Below are 25629 nucleotides of genomic sequence, written 5' to 3'. Positions count from 1 at the left end.
ACTACTAAAAAAAAACAACTCTCTCTGTGTTACTATGGAGTAGTGTCATAAAAATGGCTCACGTCAAGTGTATAAACACGTTTCCTTCTACAAGTCAAGTGTCAGTACTAGTGTCGCTTTGAGCAGACTTATCATCAGATTCCATTTCCGTATCTTTCTTTCTTTCTCACATCCGTTTATCGCATATGAGAATCCTAACGCTTGCATGGGGTCCTTCGCCGGTGTCATGAACACCAGCTGTCCAACCAATGGCTTTAGCCACTTGTTGAAGTTGGTCCATCAAAGATAGTGAATCTCTTATGTAAACCCTTCCTCCTGGTCTCAACATCCGGTCCATCTCCACCATAATGTTTGTTATGTTGCACCTATATATATATGTTCCACACCAATCCCAATATCAAATTCAGCACCAAAAGAGAAAACAAAAAAGTTTCAATCTTTTTACCTCTTCTTCTCAACAGAGAAAAGAAATGCAGCATGTATTAAGTCGTAGGTTCTTGGGTAGGTGTCATATGACTCACACCTAGAGAAAGCAAGTGCAATCTTGTGTGTAAGTTATGTGGGATTTACAAGTAATATAGAATAAGGGTATATATCGATCGATCCATACCAGTCGTGCATAGTCCCTACAAGTCCACGGTCATAGATAACTGGCAAGGTGTTGAATCCACTTACGGGAACAACGTTCATAACCCAACAGTCAAGCCCGAGATCGTTTAATGCTGCTGCAAACCTACCAGATTCAAGAAAAATACTTAGATCAAACAAACTTTCGATATGACAGAAACATCAAACGTGTGATTGATTGTTACCCTCCAAAACCAGCTTTCATGTCCAGAACATTCCTTAGCTTGAACTCCTTCCAGCGAAATACCCGCACATAACTCTCTACTACTTCCAACCAAAATCTTGACTCTGCCTTCATAATTTCCTTGCGAGATATATAGGCATCCATTTGAATGCTCTGTAGCCTCTCTGGCGGATTATGAAGACGTGCAGGCCATGTGGAGACATTAGCCCCATAGCCATTATCAGGTAATCGGGTGATGCACGGTTTCATATCCACATACCTGGTACAGGAAACCATAACCACAAAGTTCTGACTTTTAGAAAGTTCGAATTGAAAAGCTGGGAGTTTGGTGGTTCTATCACAGAATTTCAATGTAGGAACGATTAGAAATGAGACTTTGAGATTTCTTAATGTACCAAACATCATCGGGATCATCATCAGGTCTGCACAAAGGAGGTTTTGCGCCAGCTTCACGGCTGACATAGCAATTGTTGTTTAGAGGCTTCCTCCACACAGCAATATATCCCTCTTTCTTGATAAGCTCCCAGCAGATTCGGTTCGTAAGGTCTACCATTTCTGAAATAAGATAGATCGAAGAGCAGAAACAACACTTTTTACTTCAGTCTCGATAGCAGACAAATATATTTATTCTGTCAACTAACAATACGGACCTTTCCATTGCTCTTGCAAGTTATCCTCATGTTTGTAAACGGGTTGTGCAGCCCAAACAAAGTAGCCTCCTGCTCTCAGCATTCTATTAGCTTCAAGAAGAAGTATCCCATCTGTGTAATTCATGCCAATAAAAAGCTCTGGTCACATACGACGGCAAAATCTCTCAAAGCAAAAACCGAGTAACGAAAGAAGAGAGATTAACCATCGCGGGTCCAATTAATTCTGCATCTGGAACAATGGATCATCTCAAAAGCCTGGCTTGGATACAACAACCTCCGTGTGGCAAAGACAGCCACCATTGCAGGCACGCCCCTCTCCAATGCAAACTGGATTTGATTCTCATGGACATCTTTTGGTGCTACAGACAAGGTTGTCGTGTTACGCTGCATCAAAAAGGCACCAAAGCTCGCCACACCGCAGCCAATATCCAGGGCAACACGGGTGCGTGTTCCAAATGTAATGCCAGGAATCATCTGCAAAATTCAATCTAAGAGAATATAAGATCAACATGAGCCAATAACAAAAACCCTGAAAAAGGCTGAGGGATTGAAAAAACTAAACCCTAAAAAAACAAACCTGAGAGATCTGGTCTAAATACTGATCAGCTCCATGAATAAACTGAGTTCCACCTCCTGGGAACACAAACTTGTCTTTCTCTCTTCTTATCCAGTTTTGACCACCTTTGTCTTCCACTAAGCGTGTATGAGGCACATTATTGAACCATATCTGCCACAAAAATGCATCAGTCCATAAAAAATTAGTGACTTTGCACTAAATCTCAAACAATTGGGTCTATTTACAACTAATCAGCACAAGTAAAAGGCTTAGACAAGCTACGGCGGAAGTAAAGTAAGCTACTTGATCACAAAAATTTCACCTTGTCTCTGCTTTGTGGCCATGGGATTGGTTTCTTGTAACCGTCTGGAGGCGGGATCAAGCAATCCAAGCTCAGCTTAGGGCAATGTCTCTCGTAGTTTTCTCCTCGGTCGCTTTTGTTCAATCTCTTGATCTCTTCCTCGTTGTCCAAGCAGGGAATGTAATCTGTCTTCGTCTTGTCACAGAGACTAAATTTCTCAATCCGGAATCCAACTTTCGAATCATCGTCTCCGGTTGTTTCCTTTTCCCTTTCCGACGAAGAATTTCCGGTGGCTGATTTAAGCTCATCGACGGAATCAGGATCGACGCCGCCGATTTCGAACGAATCCGACATCGCACCATTCTCGTCGACGATTCCTGTCCTAACCACCGTCGGTGGAAGCGGTGGAGGCGAAATCTTGAGACGCGGACGCGGTGGAGGAGATGGTGCCACCGCGACGGAGGTTATATTGGTCTGAACAGCTTCGGTGACGTTGGAGGAGGTGAGGGGAAAACGAAGGGATGGGTAAGAGAAGGAATCTGAGAAGTGGTTGAAGAGGAATATGGTTGAGATTGAGAAAAGCGCAAAGGCAATGAATTTGACCAATCTCGGCGTCTTCACGACGTCTAATCCAACGTCGGAGAGTTTCATCGTGTAGCAACGGCGATTCACGCCGGCGATCTGATGAACGCGACAAAGCAAATCAATGTCACGACAGATCGAGCAAAACAGAGAGATATAGTTGATTATTTATGGTTTCTCAAGAGAGTTGAAAATCTAAGCGGCGAGGAATTGATGATCAGACGCCGGCGACGGTGGAGAGACGGAGGAGGGTGGAGGTTGAGGCACGTGGATGAGGTGGTGAGGAATTTGATGTGTGTGTGTGTGAGTGAAGGAAGGGGACGAAAGTCGACGATTCGCATGAAGACAATGAAACAGAAGAAGAAAGAGATTCAGCAAAAATAACATTAACGTTTAATAAACCTAATTACAACCTACAAGTGTGAGAACCTATGCTTTTATCCTATTTATTAAGGTTATGCTTCTCTATTTACAACTTACTTTAATTTTAATGTAAATAGTGTAATTAATGTCTTTAGAAGTTAGAACCTAGTGGCTCAAAGTCGAATTTGATTGGTATTTTATCGTTAAAAAAATCAGATCTGATTTATGAAGTGGGGTTTACAAATCTACAAAGTGTCAGTTAGGTATTCTTCTGACTTGCTGACTTCAGAGGGAAAAAGAGAGAGAGAATCGTATATAAATCACATGCTCACATGCTTACCAATAGTGCATTCGTCCCAATACATCTAAAGTCGTATGTAGAATCCTAACGTAAATTGGCAATTAACGAATTTTACTAGGAATAAAATACAACATAGTTAGTACTTGACCAAAATTGTCATTAATTCATGATTTGTTTTCTTATGAAGGGATGAGGGATCTAAATAGGAGTCAAATGTGATACAAGAAGAGCTATAAATATATAATCTTACTGGGCTTTATTATATGATTTCACTGTGGCCCATTTTGAGTACTTTGAAGAAGTCGAAATTCTTTTTATTTATTTTATAAAAGAGCAGCGATTATTAGGTGACGGAAGGAAACGGCTCTGGTTTTCGAACTATGGTTTACTGTACCTACCTAATTAGGACCTACTGTGACTGAGGTTTACTCATACGGTCCAAAGCACCAAATCCTCTCATACGAACCCGTCAAATCCATCTTGATCCGTTTTGTTAACTTAGCTTTAAGTTTCCGTTTTTTTGCTGAGAAACAGTACTCTCTTTTACAGATCATCAACTCGAATCCTCCGTTTAATTTTCTCGTCTCTCTATGAGATTTTACTTCTAGGGTTTGTTGTTTGAGCTCAATTCCACCATTTTTTTTTCGATTTTAAGCATTATCCATGTTTTGATTTGTCCTTTAATTAGAAAGAGATGAAATTGTGCTGAGATTTCAACGTTGCTTCCATAAAAGTTGCCATTTTTGTAGTTTTCTTGGGAATAATTTCCTGGGGCTGTTTGTTTCCAGCTGTCGACGGTAGAAACATTACCGATAACTATCGCTTCGGACAGCGGACCACGAGATTCTAAACTGAAGGTTCGTTATGAATTTTTCATTTTTTGTTGGGTCAATGCTGTGTAATTGGGCGTCGAATGTCAAAGAATTCATTTTTACATGGTCAAACATGCCTCGATTCAAGTTGTTTTCACGTTGATTCCAATCAATTTCAATTTTTTTTTTTTTTTTTTTGCGTCAATGTTTGTTTCAGGATGAGGAAACCGACAAGCTCTAAGGTCGGTACGACAAATGTGAAGAAGGAAATAATTGAGATTGATTCAGATTCAGACACAGATGAAGTTGGTGGTGGGATGCTGGCTCTTTGTTGCGGTGAAGTGAGTGCATCATGCAAGCCACTTAATACTTCTGCTGAAAATGTTGAAACCAACACAACCTTTAGTATGTCGATGGTTTTAGCTGATGATTCCGATCCCGATTCCGGTTTGGAATGTGATGTGGAATATAAGAAGTACTTGGCAAGCTATACGTTAACCCTCCCATCTTTGCTTGAGATGGACACTTCTCCAATGCGTCTTATGTACAACGTTGATGATGAAGCAACTGATAGGAGTGAAGGCAGAGCAGTCAAAGTTGGGAAGCGTAGAGCAAGGTCTCCTTTGATTTCCAGTTTTTCAAAGAAGTTGAAGACTGAGAATGGTGAAGCAGATCATAAGTCGATTTCGAGGACTGTCGAAGAAACCAAACAAAAGAAAGGGGATGCTCGACAGGGAAGGAAGGCTGCTTTGACCAAGAACACTATCAAATTAGAGCCTACAAGTGATGTTAAAGACACCAAACAAATGAAAGAAGACGGTCGAAGGGGAAGAAGAAAGAGTTCTGTCATCAAGAAGAAGAAAATCGAGTCAAAGCCTACAAGTAATCTCAAAGGCACCAAAGGAAGGAGGAGTTATGTGACCAACAACATTTTCAAAGCCTGCAAGAAGGAGAATGAGGAGAGCAGCGCAAAGAGAAATGCAAATTCTCAGACGGTTTTGAGGGCTTCAAAGAGAGTGAAGGCTGTAAAAACTATCCCAGTGGTGAACACCAAGAAAACCCAACGAAAGCAAGAGGATGCTCGACGAGGAAGGAAGAGTTCTGTGACTAAGATCAATTTTAAAGCCTGCAAAAAGGAGGATGAGGAGATAAATGAAAAGCCTCAGTCGGTTTTCATAGCTTCAAAGAGGGTGAAGGCTAAAATTGGGAGAGCAGATCATAACTCGATTTCAAGGACTATCCCAGTGTTTAACACCAAAGACACCAAACGAAAGAAAGGAGAGACTTCGCGGGAAAGGAAGATCCATGTGACCAAGACCAATGTTAAATCAAAGTCTTCACGACCACTTGTTAAAGACAACTTACTTAACAGCTTCAAAGCTCGCAAGAAGGAGGATGAAGAGAGCCGGTCTTTAAATGATAAAAGCTATGAATATTTCTTATCATATCTAAGAAATTCCATTACTATCTTTGAGCCGGATCGAAAAGTGAAGCCTGAAAAAGATAAAGTTTCTTTGTCCGATCCTGATATTATTGCAATCAGTAATTATCCATTTTCTGATGGAGGCGATTCCACATTCCAGGCAAACAAAGACGGCAAAGTGATAGTATGTCTACTACCTTCACTCTCTCACTTCTCTATCAAATCCTGTCTTTTCTGATTCTTTCTAATTTTGGTTTATTGACATTTTGCCTTATGTCCTAATGTTTGCCAAGGATCTTGAAGATGGTATTGTACCTGACAATATACTCAATTCTTCGTTTAGCAAGAAGCTGTTGGAAATTCTCAGAAAGCCTTATGATAAAAATGAGTTTCTGCAACGATGTACTGAGGCATCACGCAAGAGGCAATTGACCCGGACTAGGCAATTACGAGATGGAAAAGAGATCGAATATCAAGTTGAGGACCAGTTGGGACCTTCATATCTCGAACAGTATCCAGGTAAATCAACTTGTTAAACGTGTTCTTGTGGAAGCGTGTAATGCTTTGAGTGCGGCTTGCTGAACTGTATTCTCAAGATAAAACCCGCTAGCTTGAGAATCATTCAGGTCACTTTAACTTTCTAGAGGAAAGCTTGTTGAAGGCATTCTTACATTTATGCAGATCATACATCTTTAGTTGAATATTTACACTTGTTGGGATCTGCTATCTCTATGACTATTGCTAGGAATGATGTATTTGAATTCATAATACTTTCCTTTATATCATCTTCACCATGTCCTTCAGTTTTACCTTTGCTTTCCACTGGATATATACTCCGATTGCAAACATATTGAGCTTACTTTGGTTTGATTCTGCAGATTTCAACAAGAAGTTTCGTCATTGTCGTTATGGGAAGGATCTTCCTAGAGCTTTGAACCTATTGCGCGGATTTTTCTTTTATCTCGAGGTACAGTTTTTTTTTTTGTTTCATGGACTAATGTTATGGCTACAATATGTTCAAGTCGTCGTATGTGTGAATTGGTGTCAAGAAACTCTCCTGGTTACCACTAAAACCGTGAATGCACTATTATGAATATAACAAAAAAAAAGGAATGTGAGGGTCGTTTGCACCATGGATTAATGTCTTTTATGGTTTGCTTCTTTTGCAGAACATAGTTCTTGAAGGTGCATTCAAACCCTGGGTGCATGAAAAACTTGTGGAGAGAGAATGCCAAGTTATTGTATGCATCAAGTAGGGCAGCACTGCACAGCCCTTAAAGAGTACAACGTAAGTGAAACTCAAGACTCTACAATTATCATTGTGTATTGGATATGAAGCAAAACAAGAGATTCTTCAAGATATGTATTTGCTATCTCAAGGCTTCTTTTAGGTAGTATTAGTAGTAGACTTGTAGTAGTTTATGACTTCATGTCATGTCGGGAGCTGCAGATATCTTTAATGTGATTATCTATTGAGTATAAAGAACATTGCTGAAGAAGACGCGCAAGTGTTTTTCATACAAGAAAACTTACCTTTGCACTCATGTTTTTATCTAACACAATTTCGCTTTTTATTTCAGAGGAAGACGAATTACAAGATTTTTTTGGCTCCGTTTATAACGTGTTCTCTTTCGTTTCACAACCACAACTATAATGTTTCCCCAAAAAAGAAAGAAGATGAAAATAGCGAAACAAACCCCCCAACAATTGAAATCTACAATTACAACCCTAAAGCGGGGAGGAACAAGGGCTAAAAAGAACCCCACAAATCCACCACCCGTCCATACATATATATACACAAGAATGGTTTCAGTTAAAAAAGGGCATTTAGTCGAAGCTCGAAGAACGGCTTGTCCTGCCTTTTAGATAATCTTCAACAGAGACGCCTTGCTCGATGCTTCCCATTGAGATAGAGTCATCTTCAACATCAAGAAGCGCTACGTTAAGGTGTGACTGCAAGTTAGATCTTTGACATTCCTCATCCTTAAGCACCTCTGATTCTTCTGATGAACTACTCACTTGCTGCATTGCCCACTTGACCGTGTCTTCATCGCCTTTGAGTAGCTTTAAGACCTGCATCATTCCACATTCGTTAAGACACAACTACATAGAGCTAATGATTTGAATAGATTTTAAACAAAAAATAAACATGACTTACAATGCTCATTTTTGGTCTAGCTTGAGGGCTACGTCGAATACAAAGAGTAGCAGCTAACGCCATCCTCTGCATTTGGTCACCATTGTTATCCCGCAGACTCGGGTCTAATAACTCAGAATACTTTCCATCATCTAGAATTGGCTTGGCCTGTACATGAACCATTAGATACATACTTGTTTCAACAAGAGCAGAGAAAAAACATGGTTTTGATGAGTTTTAAGGGTATGTAGAGCGACACATACCCACATGACAAGACTCTCTTGTCCCTTTGGACATCCACTGCTAATCGGTTTTCTTCCAGAGAGAAGCTCGAGTAAAACTACACCGAATGCATACACATCTACCTTATCATTAACTTTACCATACATGAAGTACTCTGGAGCCAAGTAGCTGCAACAAGAAACAAAGATTAGCCAAGAACACTTTCAAAAATTTGCAAGAAACCTAGAATCTTCCATACCCAAAGGTTCCCGCGACATCCGAGCAGATTATGTGAGATATAGACGCCCACCTCGCAAGCCCAAAATCAGAAAGCTGGAAACCAATAGGATTACTTATCTTTTTTAGCATTCTCGTGTTTTTTAAACTTGATACATGAAAAACCAATAGAATTTATGTTTTACCTGTGGCTCAAAATCATCTGATAATAGTATGTTTGATGACTTAACATCTCTGTGGATGACGGGTTGCGAAGCACTGTTATGCAGATAGTCTAAGGCCTCGGCTACTCCCACAGCTACTTTATATCTCTCGCTCCAACGAAATGCAAGCAGATCTTTCCTGTTTCCTGGATTTGCAACCAAGCATCTGTTAAAACCATGTTCATAAAAGAAACTCTCGAGTTGCTTACAAGGCAAGGACTTGTCTAACAAGTACCGTGAAGGTTCTCTTCAAGGCTTCCTCTCGAGAGATAATTGTATACAAGTAGTAGGTTATTGTCTTCAAAGCAAAAGCCTAAGAGGGATATGATGTTCTTATGGTGTAGTGTTGTGATAATCTCGATCTCAGCCACAAAATCATTCAAGACATCTTCGGTTTGCTTGAGGATTTTCACAGCAACCTCTCTCCCATTGGACAAACAACCTCTAAAAACCCGGCTGCTGCCTCCTTTCCCGATGAAATTATCTGAAATCACATTGGATTTCTTAGTTCTAATGCATGAGGATTAGACAAAACTAATAACATGTCATCCATATAAAGGAGAGAATAAGAACAAACCAGCGGAGAAATCTGATGTCACTGAAACAAGTTCCTTGTACTTGAAAAACCGGCAAGTTGAAGAGAATCTCTCATAGAGTCCCTCTAATTCCTCCGGGAGTTTTCTTGGACTATTGTCAGGAGAAGACATCTTGGTGATAGAGTTACTACCAACTGCGTTTAATCTTGACAATCTATCGTCAGATGATTCAAAACCAATTTGCTTACTGCTCCTCGAGGGAAGCTTCAAAGCCCATTGAGCTACCGGTATCTGCTTCGAAGAAGGCCTATGAGTAGTAACGGATGGTCCTAACGAAGTAACAGCACGACGAAGCAACGGCCAGCCTGGTCTAGACTCAGGCAATTTCCTAACCAGCATAGTTATAGAACCGCCTGATTCCTCTAGACCTTTCACAGGCACAATCTCCATCTCTTTGTGGCACTCATCATCTTCACACCTATCGAAATTTGAAGCTCCAAATAACTTTCCAGGAGTAGTTGTATCATTTGGAGACAGAGAATCCGAACCACAAACCGAGCAATTCTCCCAACGAGCAGCTGCTAAGGCCTGCTGCAGATTCTGGCCACATGATTGGTTCTTATCATCCTCCTCTTCCTTGGAAACCTCCTCGGAGTGGCTAACAACTTTGGTAGTCGTCTTACTCAGTGTAACAGATCTCTGAAGCACATTCAACAAAGTGTTCCTCCGAACATCTTCCTTTCCTATGACACAACTCAGAACGCAATTTAGAACCAATCATTCAGATACAAAAAAAAAAAGCTGAAACTTTTTTCAATTTTCAAAGAAAAAGGTCAAACCTTGAGAGTGATTAGTGATCGATGATGGAGAACCTTCTTTTTGAAACATGATTTTACCGTTGTTTACAGCAAGAACCCAACAATCCTTTGGTAGTTTCTTCGCTAAGTACTTAGCTACGGACGCTGATGAACGAATCGTGTGGTGGCTTTTTGAAATCCCTACTAAAACTTTCGATGCACAGAATGATTTCGCTTCTCGAACTAGAATCTTTCGAGCAGAGGAACCACGGCATAGTTTCAGCTTCAGATCAACCTATAAAGAGAGACAACAAAAATTCAACATTTCTTTGTTTATGCATCGGATCAAAAGGAAGTTTCGAAATTGAAAAGTTGCACACTTTTTTAATCTTGTTTTAGTTTTACCTGCTTCAGATTGCAGAAACCTTCATAAACGTCAAGAACAGAGTCGAAAGCTTTCACCAGAGAGAGAAGCGAAGAGTTCCCAGCTCGATCGACAATCTCTACACAAACACACACAAAAATCGAAACATTTGTATCAAAAAACGTTTAATATAAAATAAAAATCAAAGCTTGTTTTTGTCGGAGAAACCCTGAAAAACCCAATAAATGGTACCATTTCCAAGAATATGAAGAGCGATCACAGTATCACCAGGCTCAGCGACTTTAACCAAAGCCCAAGTGAGTAACTCTCTGCTCGGCGCGTCGAGCTTCACGCCGACAAGAATCGTACGGCCACATCCTTCTTCCTCGACGGAGATCCGTTTCTCTCCGCCGTTTTCTATCATCTCTGATGTTTCCTCTCACAGAGATTATCTCAATATTTCAAGTGTACCCTTTTTGCCTGACGTGTGCTTCCCAAAGACAAAAGAACATCGTCAGGATTTTATACCCAAACAAAGACAGGATCCTTTCTCTCTCTCTGTCTAGTTGCAGAGGCTTAAGTTTTAACCGCAGGTTTGGTTTTGCTTCTGATGCTCGTCAGAAAGAAAGAGAAGAGCAGCCATCTTAGAATTTATTTTTTTCCATTTTTTTAATAATGTTTAAAATGATTTTCTAAGCCTACTAGTAGTACTTGACAGTAATTCACCCAATTTTTTTTTATTAATCATTAATTTGTTTTCTGTCGTTTTCTAATTTTGACATAGTCTTACTGCATTCAATCACAATGATAGAAACATTGTATGTTATTAGTAATTTTAAAAAATTTATAAATGTCCCTATTTTCATCTGAAAAGCCGAACAAAATACTTTACATCAGTTGGAGATGACCAAAACAAATACGTACATCAGTTGGAATTTCGATTGTATGGTACATTATATGGTATATATCATGCACCTAAGAATAGTAACGGCAAACAAACCAAAATAATAAAAAATAAAAATTGAAGATAAAGATGGCGAAAGATAATTCTTAAAGAAGATTACGGGTAGGATAAAATTCTGTTTGAAATTATTTTGTTGGATAAACTGTTTTGACTTATATTTGTTCATGGTTATAGGCTATCAGTTGACATAGCTGCACCATAAACTAGCAGTTAATTTGTCCATGGTTATAGGCCATCAGTTGACATAGCTGCACCACCATAAAAATATCGTAATGAATTAAGAGACTGAGAATGTGGGTGAATAAAAAAAAAAGTAAAATAGTAAATCTATTCTCCAAAAAATAATTAAATAAGGAAATAAATTTTGCTTCTCGCAGGATGGGTCGGTGGAAAATAGCCCGTTATGTGGCTCAAACATGTCCGGTCCAAAGAAGAAAAGCGCCCATGTCATGTGATCTCTCTAACAACCCATATAACCTACACGTGTCAGTAGATAGATCCACGTCAGCATAACTGAAAAACGTTTCCTCCCATGCTTACCGGCGCCTCAGGTAACGTACACAACATTAATTACGTAATTAGATAAGACGGCGTCAAAGTATTAGTAACGTCACTTAACGCCGTTCCTCATGCCCGATTAATTTATTTTAAACGTCACTTAAATGATTTGTTACTTGTGTTCATCATTGCCGAAGAAGAGAGAGGTTAGTTATTCTGGTGGTGGAGAAAATGATGGACGGAGGTAGTAACGGAATACCTGCCGTTTTAGTAGCAAGAAACGACACGTCAACTAAATCTGAAAGCCATGCGTCAGCGTCTACCTCATGAGTCATGGTCCCTACCTTCTTCTTTCTTTCTTCTCTCTCTATCGCGAGGCAAATATAAAATTCAAACTACGGTTATATTAAAAGATTATTGCTAGGGGGTTCTTTTTTATGTGATTCGACTTTACGATTAAGGAAATGTATTATTAGTTTTGGATTTGATTTCTAACTAACTGTTCACGTTTTTTTTGTCTACACCACAAAAAAATGGAACCATAAAGGTCTTGAAGAGAATCATGTTAATTTATATTATGTTTTGTCATTCGAAATTGAGGTTTTGCGGAAAACTGATAGTTTGATTCTCTGGGACGTTTTTTTTCAAATACATTTTGATATAGATGAAAGTTGAAACCAATATATGGAATAAAAACAAAATTAAATGAATGTATTGTTTGGTTATTAGTCCATAATGTGATTAGAGTTGATGATGAGAAATGAAAGTGGCAACAAACTGAGAGGTCAAAAACATTAACCAGAAGACAAGGAAACGTAGACTACTCAGTTGGTGGCTTTTATTTTTTGTTTTCTGCCACGATAACCCCACTCGAACTTAGATATCTCGTCTCTTTAATTTTAATTAGTCTTAAACCCAATCATTCTCTTTCATTTTCTTGTATTAACTGATTGCGACTTGTGTCGTAATTTCGTAATTAATACTTCGAATCCAGAATTCGTGTCCGAATAATTCGCATGATTTTCGGGAGCCGAATACTTTAGATGTTCTCCGTTTATTAAATTGATTACTAGTACTATTGTACTAACATAAATGATGATTACAGTCCACATCTCTTTATAATACTCCATGAAAAGTTTCGGCTGGGGACAATCTTTTAGCATATATTGGGAAATATTTTGACAATTGGCTCAGTTTTGAAAACAAAATTTGGATTAGTTGAATATTTGAAATTTACCAAAAAAACAAATTGATTGATTTTTCAAAGAAGCATGAATCATGTCCATAATATATACAGTCATGAAATAATGACAATTTATATATATAGCATGTCATTTAAAGATGTCAGAGTAAGGCCAATTTAATTCATCATAAGTCATAACGATATTAATTAATTGATATTTAATTTGAGCACCCTATCTTTCATTGATTATTTCCTTTAATCAATACCCTTGAATGATAGAAAACACGTGTGTGATTGATGGATCATTAATTCAAAATTACCGCGACAGGTAAATACTGCTTTTGTTTTGAACATCTACACGAGTGGTTCATATATATTTGACAAACCTCGATGCGTTGTAGATAAAATTCAACTATTTCACTGAACAAAACAACTAGTAATTAACACAAATGACTACGATATATGAACAAAACTGCAATATTCATGATGTTGATGTTGATGTTTCTCTAACTTGTGGGTGAAAGTCTTGAAAAACTCGTTTTTAATTTTTTTGGTTTCCGTATATGATTATTTTTGGACCTACTATATGAACTAAGATGCTTCTACCTACATTAACTCTTTTTATAGGCGAAATATGAGAAGAGAAGAGACAAAAACGTTGTTACATCATAAAAGTTCTTAAATTCAATAGATTGTGATGAAATGGACCTTTGTGATAATTTTGGCTAGGTACGTGTCACCAAATCGATGCTTATATTAATTGTCCCTTCTATTTAGAGGTTGGTGTTCTACTTGGTCCATGCACGTGAATTATGTACATCATTTACTACATATCATATACGTTCTCATATTTCTATCTAATATTCTAATAGTCTTTTTTTTTTTTTGTAACTGATATCTGTGAAGTAGTTCATTTGCTGTTTCTGTTTATATCCATTTTACTCGAACACTTTACCAGGGGAACCAGAGATCATTCGATTAGATAATCGAAGATGTATATTTTATTAAAAAAGAAGAAGATGTATTGTGTAATAGCTATGCCAAAGTGGGCTTGCAAATTACATCTAGAACTGGGCCGTAATCAGAATTTTTGTACTAAATAGTATATTTTCTTTCTCAAATCTCGACACTCTCTTTTAGGCCCAAGCAGAAGAATTTCCTTTTTTGGATTCTAACAGGTTAGTCTCGGCGACCATCCAAATCGAAAATCAAAGAGTCTACATGGAAATGAGCTAGACCACGTGATCGAAATTTTTTTCACAAGAAAGTCACTAAGTCAGCATGGATCTTTAAAACATAAAGAATAAAAGAAATTACCAAAGAATTGAAAGAACCAATAATACAGTATTTGCAATATTTGGGATGCAATAATAGAACCAATAATTCAGGTGCATGTAAATAGAAAAAAAAAAAAAAAAAAGAAGAGGTTGGCAGAGAAGAATGAAAAAGACAGATATACCCTCGAGAGACTGTGTCTGACCAAAACCATTGACTTTGACGGAGGGTTGACAAGAAGATATATATACACGTGGCATCATGTGAGAGCGAGTACACATTTACACGTCTACGTGACATCAAACGTAAGCAGTGGAGAATTAGATACTCGCACTTTCCGAAATTTAATCAGAGGAAATCTGAGCTGTATTGTATTTTGTCTCCCCCTTCATAAAAAGTCTGGTGAAAAGGAAAAGGACAAAACTTTAAAAGGAATCCTCAATTCGAGAAGCTACGAAGGTTTTTCTTTTTCCTCCACTTTGATTCAGTTCTTGTTCATCTTTCTTCTCCAAGGTGTTCTGCTTTGTTGGGTAAAGTCTTTTTCTTTTTCCTCCACTTGGATTCAGTTCTTATCCTCGTTTCCTTCAACCTCTGCTTGAAGATGTTCTCCTATGTTCTTTGTGGTTTCAACTTACCCTCATCTGTTGGATTCGATTCCTTCAATATCTTGCCCAAAACCATTTTTAGTCCCTAATATAGTAATATGAATCCCTGTTTTCTTTTTTTTTTCAAGTTCTAGGCCTGAGGTCTATAGTTTCTCCTCCTTTACTGTCTATTTGGTGCTATTTAATGTGAGGAAATATTGCTCAATTGAGGACTTGTTGCTCGAATTTAAGTTATTTTAGTATTTTGAAATGTGAACCTCACTGGCTCCAATGTAATTGGAATCTTCCTCCTTGTATAATATGATAGCTTTGGATTTGAATGTGTTTCTTATCTTACAGTAATAGTTCGTGGGAATTGGTCTGAAGCTATGCAGTTATATCATCATCCTTACTCATTAGACAGTCAAAGAGTGAGATTAGCTCTGGAAGAGAAAGGCATTGATTACACATCATACCATGTGAATCCCATTACAGGCAAGCACATGGACTCTTCCTTCTTTAGGATGAATCCTAACGCTAAACTTCCCGTTTTCAAGAATGGTTCTCACATCATTTTGGACACTATCGAGATCATAGAGTATGTTACCAACCGTTGTTTATGTAATACTCTCCCTTTTGGTGATACTTTGTTTAGTTGAGAAAACACGAGGACAAGTGATAAAGACCTTTGCGGGGGTCTCTGATTTTTGCAGGTACTTAGAGAGAATAGCTGAGGTTTCCTCTGGTATAGAAGATGCTACTTTTGGTAGAGAAGTTCTTGAATGGATGCGGAAGATTAGGGAATGGGACTCCAAGCTTTTCACTCTTGCTCACATACCGGATAAACGTCGACTCTATGTTTCCAAGTTCTTGAGGATGGTTGTGATTGCACGGATGGCTGAGTCTCCAGACTTGGCTAGTGCTTACCATCGGAAGCTAAGGGAAGCTTACGATACAGAGGACAAACTAAAGGACCCTGGGGCCTTAACGAGAAGCAAAGACCATTTGCTTAGGCTTCTAGATGAGGTTGAAACAAAGCTAGGAGTGACGACGTATGTGGCAGGGAATGAGTTTAGCATGGCTGATGTGATGCTAGTACCAGTGCTTGCTCGGTTATCACTGTTGGATTTGGAAGAGGAGTATATCAGTAGCAGGAAAAATCTTGCTGGTTATTGGGTGGTTGTGAAAAGTAGATCAAGCTACAAGAAGGTAATTGGAAGGTACTTCAATGGCTGGAGAAAATATGCAACACTTGTAAAAACTTGGATGTTTGTTAGAGTCAGAAGTTTGCTCAGGAAATATTGAATTGTCCAAAGATTTGGTTTGTTCTTTTCTTTTCACCTTCTATGTTCATTTTACGGAACATTGTTTGTAAAGCGTTGAGAAAAATATTAGCGACGCAGATATTTCAGGGTATACATATCTTTGCAGAAGAGAATAAAAGAATGTGATTGCACTTACATTGAAATGTGACTTTTACTCATAGCAGAAGGTTTTCGCTTTCGGTCATAAAAAAAAGAATTTAGAATATACTAAAAAAAGGAAAGTAAAGCACAAGATTCCCTAAAAGGGGACTTTCCTATGAGCCAAATTAACCAATCAATCACTGTAATTCTCCTCAAGAGCTGCATTGTCTCCATTTTCAACTTTCATGGACTGTACTTCTCTAAAGTTAAGAATACTTAATTGTTGAGCTTCCTCTCTAAAGTTAGATTCCCAGGTATAGGGCTGTTTACTGTTTTTTCCCACCCGTTGTTCCGCATCCAAGGAGGAACGTTCTGTTTCTGTTGCCGAAAGTAACTTGTTCCTATATCAGACGAAAACTCTCTCTTCCGGTTTGGAGCGGTTGAGTCAGTCCCAGCAACACTTGGGATGTTCCACGAGGACTGGTTGGGCACAGTTGTAGCCGGTAAGATCTCATTAGAGCAAGTCGGGTTTCCCATGGATGAGGAACAGACTGCTCCGTTTCTTTTAGCGAAAAACTCACCATGAGAAACAGGCGGTAGAGGTGGGAATGGATAGAAGGGCATCCCAGGGGCAACAGACCAGCTAGTCGGGTCCTCTTTGCCAGGTGAACCAAATTGATGAACGATGCTAAGCGGGATCCCGTAGGAAACTGGTAACCGAGAAAGGAACTTTTGTTGCGGCTGTGCAGTAACTGCATCAGGCGCATCCATGCAGGGTGATGAAAATCCGGGAGGAAGGTCGTCTTGGACATCCTGATTACCATTAGTCACATCTGTTTGTTGAGATGAGACAGTCATGGTCCTATGTTCCTTTGACATAGACGGCTGGTCCCATCTGCTTTTACGCTTGCGTCCATTTGTCTCGGGATTACTGGAATTAGGTTCTGAACTTGCCTCAGATACAGGAGTTGTTTCAGGAGTTGCAGCCCTTGATGATATGACAGACGCATATGGTTCTGCAGGTCTTGGCGAATGATGATCATATCTAGGTTCTTGAGATGCTCTGAATCTGCTGTTGATAGGCGATCTTATAGATTCCGATCTCTCCTCCCTGTCGATGCGCCACGGTTTCCTAAAAGGCTTAGGGATCCATCTGTCTCGGAAGTTCCGTGCAATTTGATGAACCTGCAGGCATACACAAGAAAACGATTGGAAATTGGAAGCTAAACCCACTCAATCTGATCAAGGTCCAGAAATGCGGATTACTAAAACAAATCAAAAGTCCAAGATTCGATACAATTCCATAAGAGTAAATGGGACGCCCGGTACCTGTTTGTCATCATGCTCGGTGAGTGTTAGAATGGAGTCCTTAAAGCTGCACATAGATAAACATGAAATGTCATACGGTGTCCTAAGAGGTCTAAAAGCAAGGCTGGCTGAAGACAAGTCACACTAGTTTCGGCTTTCGCAATTTCAAGAAGTTCGTCTAAAAACTATAGTTTAATCATAGAGCCGTCTAAACTTAAAAATCTGACATAAAACTAATTTCGGCTTACACAAACATGATGCGATTACTGAAACAAATCAAATTAATTAAAAGGTAAATCTGTTGTTATACTTCAAATTTCAATGGCTCGATAGTACTCTTGACACTAGATTCTTTATTTGAGATGGTAATTATCACTCAATCCAGGATAAGAATCAATATGAATATGAATATTGAGTCAAACGTAAAGTACCAACAGCGTCATAGCGTTGATTTAAAATTACCAACCTTTCCATCCCTGCACAAGGAGGTCTTCTGATTATATGCTCTAGTGCAAGAATTTCCCTTGTAGCAAGATACTCTAATACCTGAAGCAAAACCAGTTATATTGAATGGTAAGCAAGCTCGAATTTCAATAACGCAGCTAGAAAAGTCTCAAAACTTTCTGGTATTCACTTTTCCAGAGGCCTTATACCAATTTAACGAATGTTTCACATTGCATAAGATGAAAGAAAAACTGCCTTTGGGGGAATAAATCATTAATCAACGAATGCTAAGTGTGTTCTGAACAATATATAAACAGAAGCAGCAGGTTACAAGGAATCTACCTTCAAAAGTTTTCGGAGAATTGGGGTCTTTTTAAAATCCCTCCGATATTGTTTCATGATATTATGTAACATTTGCAGACCTGGATGAATTTAAAGGTTATTTCATCTTTACAAGATGAAAAAAGATTCATAAGGAAAAGAAAAAAAACGGACGCAAGTAGCCAAGTACCATTCTTGTTGATTACGTCCACTAAAACCGTTCGTGACTTTGTCTTTAAAAGGGCATCAAGAATCATTGAAAGATCTCGATTGCTGAAATAGGTTAACAAACAACATCAGGAATTCAGCCATCAGATGCAGAGTATAATAAATCTAAAAAATGGGAACTAAGATAAGTAGGTCAGATGAAGACCTTTGAATTCCTTCATTATTGGCATTGCCTCGGGAAGCAGCAGTGAGAAGCAGAAGTTTCAAGTAGCCCTTGGCTGAATCCTGTTTGTTTAAGAAAAGGAAAACCATTAGATTGCACTGGTGCTGTTGCCCGATAGAGGGAAAATATTAAGAATGTATAAAATCATGCAATGATGAAAATGTATGATCCCGGATGATGTTTTAACCTTATAGCATAACTAATGAAAGTGGAAAAAAGACTTTACGACTTGAGTAATGCTACCCCAACTTACCCTCCGCTTGCTTATCCCTCCCACAGCATCGAGTAACTCATTCAGTTTCCCTTCAACTGCAAAATTAGTGTTGTTATTAGCGAATATGACCGAACGATGATGGTATCTTAACAATTCACGCCTAATACTAGTACCATACATGTTTCAATACGCCCGCTGGGAGAAACTTCCTCTGATGCTTTAGATTTGACGGGCTGTTGCTGCAACTTACTGACCGGTATACTCTGTGCTTTACTAACACCAGTAGGAAGACCTCCTTTGTCCCGCTTACTAGACCCAGATGAACGAGAAGTTTTCATTCGAGGACGGGGTCGTGGAAGTATCTTTTTATCTTCACCCGAGCCATCCTTTACTGTCTTATCAGCATTTGCACCATCTGAGGGCAGTCTGCTGAGAGAACTCGACGTAAGAGATGTGCTTTTAGTCTTCTTTTCGACATGAACCTCCTGCCGGACAGCAATAACAGGCATGTCCGTCGAAGTTTCCTTCGAAACTTCAGTTAATTGAAGAGATGGAAGAACCTCTCTCTCTGGAAGTTTTACATACACTGAGCTCTGCGATTGGGAATTATCAGAAGCAAGCTCCTTGAAATCATTAACCTTTGTAGAGTTCTGTGGCAGTTGCACGTCAGCACCATCAATGAAGATCCTAGATGTAACATCTACGATTCCTTCCCCACTTTCATCATCATCTAGGATCACAAGTTCAGGATACTCTTCATCTGAATCACTTTGAACAATCACATCACCGTTCAAAGGATCTCCCCCAATATAACCTCGGCAATGTGATGATCCACAATAGCACTTTTTTGCAGCAGCACCAAAAACCCTCACATAGTTGTAGTCAAATGTCAACTCTTGACCCTGGCAACGGACCAGACAGATTAAGTAACTACTGAAGTGAAAATCACACATATTGCTATTATCAGACCTTGATTGCTTTTGGCGTTTGCGTTTGTATTTATGTTAACATTTTAATACTGTGTTCGATTTCCAAAGAATGTTTGATGAGAAAGCCAGGAAGAGAAGACAGTTTTCCTTCCACAATCATAAGTGCGAGAGAGCCTACCTTCTTAAGGTCTTGCATGGAGAATATTCCAACGCAAATTTCACCATTCACCATCCACTGCAACGACATTTAAGAAGTAACAAATGAACAACATACACATAAGAAAGCATAAGAAGTGGAATAACTTATCGAAAAACAAAGAAGCAGATGAGCTCAAGAAGAAAGTTCCTAACTCCGATTTTTATCACTGAATTGATAATCAAACCATGAGGAATGATACCGTAAAGAACGTTTAACAGTCACCTTTTCAGTACGACAGTTTGGTTCACAACTATGGTTAATGAAACGCCCTAAATTTCCCTTTGCACCAGCATCTATGACCTGCATTCACAAAAAACTTATAAAGTTATTGCAAGGTGCAACACAGAGGCATAGCTTCCAAAAAGAAAGCATAAAAAGCGCAATACGAGATAGGACTTTCAAGCCAGTGCAGATGATATGTCAATGGATGCAATTAGTACAAGCATAACCAACAGAAGTAACCTCTCTATGCATATGCCAGTTAAATGAAGGTGCAAACCCCTTACGAGCGTTTACAATATAATAGTAAAGTCATTTTATTAACCTTACGTAATATGGTGATACTGATAAAGATACAGACGAGTGTCAGAGGAAAGAAGATGCAAAGAGAAGGGGATAGTCTCGACATCTAACAAATTTTTATTTTGGCGCAAGTGTATCAAAAAAGAGACTAAAGAGAAAGTAACCAGAGCTGGAAGCATATTGCCCTAGCAACAAAGGTTCACAGATGGAACTTGACTACTCTAATATGCTACACGAGACACATTCAGGGAACGATATATTTTACTATCAATCACACATTCAACAACTCAACCCAGCTCTAAACAGCCCAAAAAACCATTTCAGTCAAAGATGACGAAAAAAATCAGCTGAGTTATTAGAAAGAAAGATGTTTACCTCATTCCCATTCAGTGTCATGAAATAGAAATGTTTCTGACCCATGGAAGCATAATCCTTCTGACGAGTCTCATAGGATTGCATATCAAGCACCTGTTATGAAAGGAGATGATTCATATGATAGTTCCATCTATTGGCTAACACATGTAAGAATAAAACACTCGGAAAACACTCGAGACTGACAAAAGCCCATCTACAACTGATAACATCCTCCAAAAAGTTAAAAGATCATCACAAGCATACCTCTCCAACATATTCAATAAGGAATTGTCCCTCGCGTACATCCTCGAGCAATCTCAGGCCATAACCCTTCTTACCAGATTGGAATCTCTCAAATTTAACATACTTCCGTTTTTGAAACTGTAGAGATATGATCCAAAGATTAAGAAAACTAACTGTGAATGTAACGCTTTTGCTAGCAAACAAGACATCTTACCTGCTGATTTGAGCACAAATCGCCAGCCGGGCAGGTACCGTGAAGACATTCAATGTTAAGCATTCTATTGAGACATTCTTCTCCACAACCCAGCCTACCATCAGGTGGTGGTTTACAGTGACAAACCATTATCTGTCCAAAATAGAAGGAAACATGATAACTAAGGAGAAACTGTAGAAAAGGACAAAGCACATTTTCTACTAAAGCATTGCTAACAAAACAAACAAATAAACAAAAAAAATACAAAAAAAATTAACCTCGTCAATTGTTTGAGATTTACGGTTACGATGAAGAAACTGGTTTGTTTTTATAGCTTTGAAGCACGCCTTTCGGTTACCTGCCAAATTACGGGCAAAATAAACCCAATCAAGAATTCAGTACAAGGAAACAACATATGATAATTGTTCACCAATATTGAACTCTAAGCACCTGACGAACGTTTGCTCTTTTGTTCCTTGTCTTTCCCTCTTTTAGCCGCCTCACAGTCATATGCATCTGCTTCATCTTGTCCTATACCCAACTCTTCATTAATGTCTTCATTTGACATCTCTTGAGATATTGAGCAATGAGCGAAATCTTTATCTGAGTTGTTCCCACAGATCCTTTCAACAATATAAAATCCATATTAGTAACCCACAACAGGAATAACTATCATACAACACACTGAAACTTGTTGATAAGAACATCCACTTAACATGTAACGAAAAGTATAATCTACAAAAATGAGGATCTATCATCGTGAGGGACACAATGGCAAACTTAGCCAGAACAGTGTGTGGCACTACTTGGGAAGCAGTATGTCCATTAAAAAATCGGTTGAGGACTCACTAAGTTTATGAGGCTAAACCAGGAAATCTCATGGAACACCGTGAACTTGATGGATCAAATACATATGCATGTCCAGTAAAAACTGATCACATTCATCCAGAGTTATGACCATGTGACAATGTAAACACGTACAAACAACATACCATCTCGAGCTCTCGTCAATTGACTCTACAACAGAAGCAGGTATTCGTCGCCATTTGAAGCAATCATCACATCGAACCCAGGCACTCTCTGTGGAAGAGCTATCCTCAATAGCAACATCCAGGACCGCTTCCCCATGGATCACATCTGATGATTTGGTACCATTAATAGCACAGGTTTGTCCAATATCAACGTCTCGAAGAGAACCTATAACATGAATTCACATAATGTACATTGGATGCTATTCAAGTAAACATAAATAGTGACCTCAATATTTTCGGGAAACAAGAAGGGTGTAGACAGTGGACAACAATTCTTAAAGCTAATAGAAAAGGACGTACCTGTCGTTTCGTGAGACTCTATTCTCCCTACTTCATGATAATAACTATCACCCCTTCCAATACTCCTCTTTATAAATTTGCGTTGCTCTAACCCCTCGTGAGATTTATTTTTTCTCCTGTCTTTGGCAGATTCGGAAAACTTGGATTTCCCTTTTTTTGTTCCATTACCTTTTGACTTAGGATGTTTACCTTTTTTTGCGCTGGGAATTAGATGTGAACCATTTTCCACAGGAGACCTTGAAGCAAGCAATTCATCTTCTTTTTCTAATCCTCTATTCTTGTTGGCCACATCTTCTGGAGTGCTGAAAAAACCATGATGCAAATCCCCTTTAAGCCCAATACTGACAATGGAATCAGGTACAGAGTTAATAACTTCTGAATCTGGTGAAGTTTCAGCGTCCAGGGATCGGGTTCCAGTGGCCCTTTCGCACTCTTCAACCAATATACTCGAGGAAAGGTGTGGGTCCTCATCTAAAATATCACCACCCAGCTTCCTACATATCCCCCCAGCGTCTTGGATATTTTTTTCATCCCTAATAGAATCAGATGACATCGAAAGTTCCTCAACAGGATTGCTTTTCTCTTCTAAATGCTCTATAGTTTCTACAGTTCGGAGTTTATCCTCGACATCATTTGCTGGCCCTGGAAACTCTAAACCTGTTCCCGTCTTAACAATACCATTAGCAGGCAAAGAGTTGCCACTGACCTTAGAGACTGTAATGTTCAGAGGATTTTGGCCACCTGATTTACCAAACTTAACTTTCAAACGAAGGCAAGGGCCACTGGATGCTTGGCTATTCCTGTTAGATCCTTCTACATATCCGTTATGAGAACTATTATGCTCTCCACTTTTAGGATTGCTCTGAGATTGCTGTGGTGCGTGATGTGGAGGTCCATCAGAAGGAATATAAGTGCTCTGTAAGAAGATTTCAGCGGTCCTACTTGGTAATCCCCACTGAGATGAACGGCCTGGTTTTGAAACAGAGCTCCTCTTCTGCTTTGAGCACTTGAAAATTAATTCCAGTTTTCTTTCTGATTGTTTCTTTTTCGGTGATTTTCTCTGACGAGGAACACTCCTTCTGGTCTGTGACATATTACCCTGTTTACCATCTCGGGTCCTCCTTCGTGATGAAGACTCACCAGTCCCAGATGCAGAAGCAACTTCACCGCCTATTCTGCCATTGTCATCAACTATTCTGAGTGGCTCAACTGCGTTTTCAGAATTACGAGCTTCAAGAGCTCCATTACCAAATTTCAAAGGAGAACCACATATCAAAGAAGAGTCAGTAATAGGGGAGTTGGCTTCCATACCTAAGCTCTTTTCATCTATGGGTGATATCTTATGGAAATTTTCAGTTCTCAGATCAGCAGCCATATTATTATTCATGCTCGGAGCGGCCACTGCAGGTTCACTTGATGAATCCCCAACATGATTCCTTAGCAGATTTTCATTCTTCTCAGAAAGATCAGTATGAAGGTCATCCTCATGTACCAACTTCAAATCTGGATTGATCGTCTCTGTGTCTGTGATGTCGTCAAGATCATATGAACCTAGGCCACCGTCATTATTGCTTAACATTTCTGTGAAATCTAATGAAGGGGATAACACGAGGGGCATATTGCCTTCAATTTCGCTTGGAGACTTCATATAATTCTCTGTGGCGCTGCAGCTAAGAATTCCAGAATCCAATACAGAATCTGGAATCGGACAACTCTGAATGAAAGATATATCATCAGAAGAACCAGCATCTTGATCACTCGATGGTTCTTTTCTTCCTTCCTTACCTCCACAATCAAAGGTGGGGTTAATACCAGCACTTCCAACTTCATCATTGTTTATGTTCTTTGCCGTTTCCAAAGACTCAAACTGTTCAGGTGCATAATTTACAAAAGTCGATTCAGTATCTGTTTCACTGACCCCTATAGGCAATAATATTGTGCCAGCAGACCCTTCATCTTCTTTAGTCAAAGGAACTCCTTTCTCTTGCATGCTCCCAGAAACAATAAGTACGCTGGATAATTCTGTGTCCTGGCTCTCTTTCCCAGCATCCTGCTTGTTGCAATTTACTAGTAAAACAGCATCAGGAACTGATCCTTGAGTTTGCTCAAATTCATCTGAAACCATTCCCTGCTTCTGACAGCCATTATCAATGCAAGAAACAGGTAAACCGGCATCAGATTTTTCAGCATCTTCTTTACTGATACTGTTTCCGTCTCCCATTTGCTCAGCCTCTATAAAGCACTCCCTCTGGCCCTCGATCGTAGGGTCTAAAACTAATGCAGCCTGGGGAGTCGCCAAACTACTGATTAAATTTATATCATGGCCAGCAGAATTCGCTTTCTCAGAGAAGTTTTTATCGAAATCCATGGCAAGACTTGAGCCCGGAGAGTTAACATTCTTATCGCCGGAAGAGGAGCCACACCCAGAAGGGCCACTAACACCGTTTTCCTTGCAATCCATCGTAATGCTACCTGCTTCCGAGCAAAAATAAAAATTGCATTATCAGAAAACAAGGTTTTATGAGAAATGCATCAAAGAAGGCTGATCCATAAATCGATTAGAGAAGACCTTCCAGGGAAGAAAAAAATCAAAAGTTGAGAAGGTCAACCAAAGGCTTAACCCAATACAATAGATGCCTCAATCATCAACATTGATGACAACAACAACCAAACCCTGATTTCTACCCTTAATCAAAAACGCCACAAGGATAATAAATAAAAGAAATTCGACACCCTGAAAAAAAAAAGGAAAAACGAAACCCTAACCTCATGAATCAGAAGCGATTAAGCGAATGCCAACGAACACAAGCTGGTAAAACGAGAAAACTGAGGAAACCCTAGAGAGATAGAGGCGGAGACGATTGCGATGGCAGAGAGAGATGAAGGAATCGGAAGTAGGGAAGAGACGACGCGAGGCGGTCAGATACCGATTTCTTTTCTTTTCTTTTTTTCCTTTTCTCTCTTTTTTTTTTTTT

At 39.1% G+C, this 25629-nt stretch overlaps 5 protein-coding genes across 8 annotated transcripts; 2 read left to right on the top strand and 3 right to left on the bottom strand.

Moving 5' to 3' along the window:
• Positions 1-5: 5 nt before the first annotated feature.
• On the bottom strand, positions 6-3238 carry LOC18008033 (probable methyltransferase PMT10). Its single transcript, XM_006390045.2, has 9 exons — positions 2340-3238; positions 2039-2188; positions 1665-1935; positions 1462-1572; positions 1207-1366; positions 813-1070; positions 611-733; positions 446-523; positions 6-365 (listed from the first exon to the last, which is right to left on the bottom strand). Exons 1-9 carry the CDS (start codon positions 2967-2969, stop codon positions 167-169), a joined length of 1980 nt encoding a protein of 659 aa, XP_006390107.1. The 5' UTR covers positions 2970-3238; the 3' UTR covers positions 6-166.
• Positions 3239-3934: 696 nt separating this feature from the next.
• Positions 3935-7491, top strand: LOC18009183. 2 transcript variants are annotated; one of them, XM_024158612.1, is made up of 6 exons: positions 3935-4421; positions 4594-5983; positions 6093-6318; positions 6678-6766; positions 6969-7087; positions 7380-7491. In XM_024158612.1, the coding sequence occupies exons 2-5, from the start codon at positions 4595-4597 to the stop codon at positions 7053-7055; spliced, it is 1791 nt and encodes a 596-aa protein (XP_024014380.1). In that variant the 5' UTR covers positions 3935-4421; position 4594; the 3' UTR covers positions 7056-7087; positions 7380-7491. The 2 variants fall into 2 exon arrangements, with proteins under 2 accessions (XP_024014380.1, XP_024014417.1); XM_024158649.1 differs by lacking the exon at positions 7380-7491 and having other exon boundaries at positions 3935-4173; positions 4353-4421; positions 6969-7297.
• LOC18009388 (probable receptor-like serine/threonine-protein kinase At5g57670) lies at positions 7435-10899 on the bottom strand. Its single transcript, XM_006390042.2, has 10 exons — positions 10548-10899; positions 10337-10434; positions 9974-10226; positions 9176-9877; positions 8834-9082; positions 8581-8744; positions 8418-8491; positions 8200-8347; positions 7958-8104; positions 7435-7872 (listed from the first exon to the last, which is right to left on the bottom strand). The coding sequence occupies exons 1-10, from the start codon at positions 10717-10719 to the stop codon at positions 7627-7629; spliced, it is 2253 nt and encodes a 750-aa protein (XP_006390104.1). The 5' UTR covers positions 10720-10899; the 3' UTR covers positions 7435-7626.
• Positions 10900-14568: 3669 nt separating this feature from the next.
• Positions 14569-16253, top strand: LOC18009392 (glutathione S-transferase TCHQD). Of its 2 annotated transcripts, none has more exons than XM_024153439.1 (3): positions 14569-14674; positions 15160-15397; positions 15513-16253. In XM_024153439.1, the coding sequence occupies exons 2-3, from the start codon at positions 15189-15191 to the stop codon at positions 16102-16104; spliced, it is 801 nt and encodes a 266-aa protein (XP_024009207.1). In that variant the 5' UTR covers positions 14569-14674; positions 15160-15188; the 3' UTR covers positions 16105-16253. The 2 variants fall into 2 exon arrangements, with proteins under 2 accessions (XP_024009207.1, XP_006390103.1); XM_006390041.2 differs by having other exon boundaries at positions 14592-14745.
• Positions 16238-25629, bottom strand: LOC18009302 (histone-lysine N-methyltransferase ASHH2). 2 transcript variants are annotated; one of them, XM_006390040.2, is made up of 18 exons: positions 25421-25629; positions 22655-25126; positions 22316-22520; positions 21774-21946; positions 21602-21681; positions 21345-21476; positions 21152-21268; positions 20909-21001; positions 20234-20311; positions 19991-20047; positions 19062-19785; positions 18923-18978; positions 18652-18731; positions 18469-18551; positions 18300-18379; positions 17980-18059; positions 17535-17580; positions 16238-17390 (listed from the first exon to the last, which is right to left on the bottom strand). In XM_006390040.2, exons 2-18 carry the CDS (start codon positions 25113-25115, stop codon positions 16482-16484), a joined length of 5454 nt encoding a protein of 1817 aa, XP_006390102.1. In that variant the 5' UTR covers positions 25116-25126; positions 25421-25629; the 3' UTR covers positions 16238-16481. The 2 variants fall into 2 exon arrangements, with proteins under 2 accessions (XP_006390102.1, XP_024009200.1); XM_024153432.1 differs by having other exon boundaries at positions 22655-25129; positions 25421-25608.

The sequence above is a fragment of the Eutrema salsugineum genome, unplaced genomic scaffold (assembly GCF_000478725.1).
Source record: "Eutrema salsugineum unplaced genomic scaffold, Eutsalg1_0 scaffold_9, whole genome shotgun sequence".
Classification (NCBI taxonomy): domain Eukaryota; kingdom Viridiplantae; phylum Streptophyta; class Magnoliopsida; order Brassicales; family Brassicaceae; genus Eutrema; species Eutrema salsugineum.
This window is presented reverse-complemented; position numbering and strand designations above follow the sequence as displayed.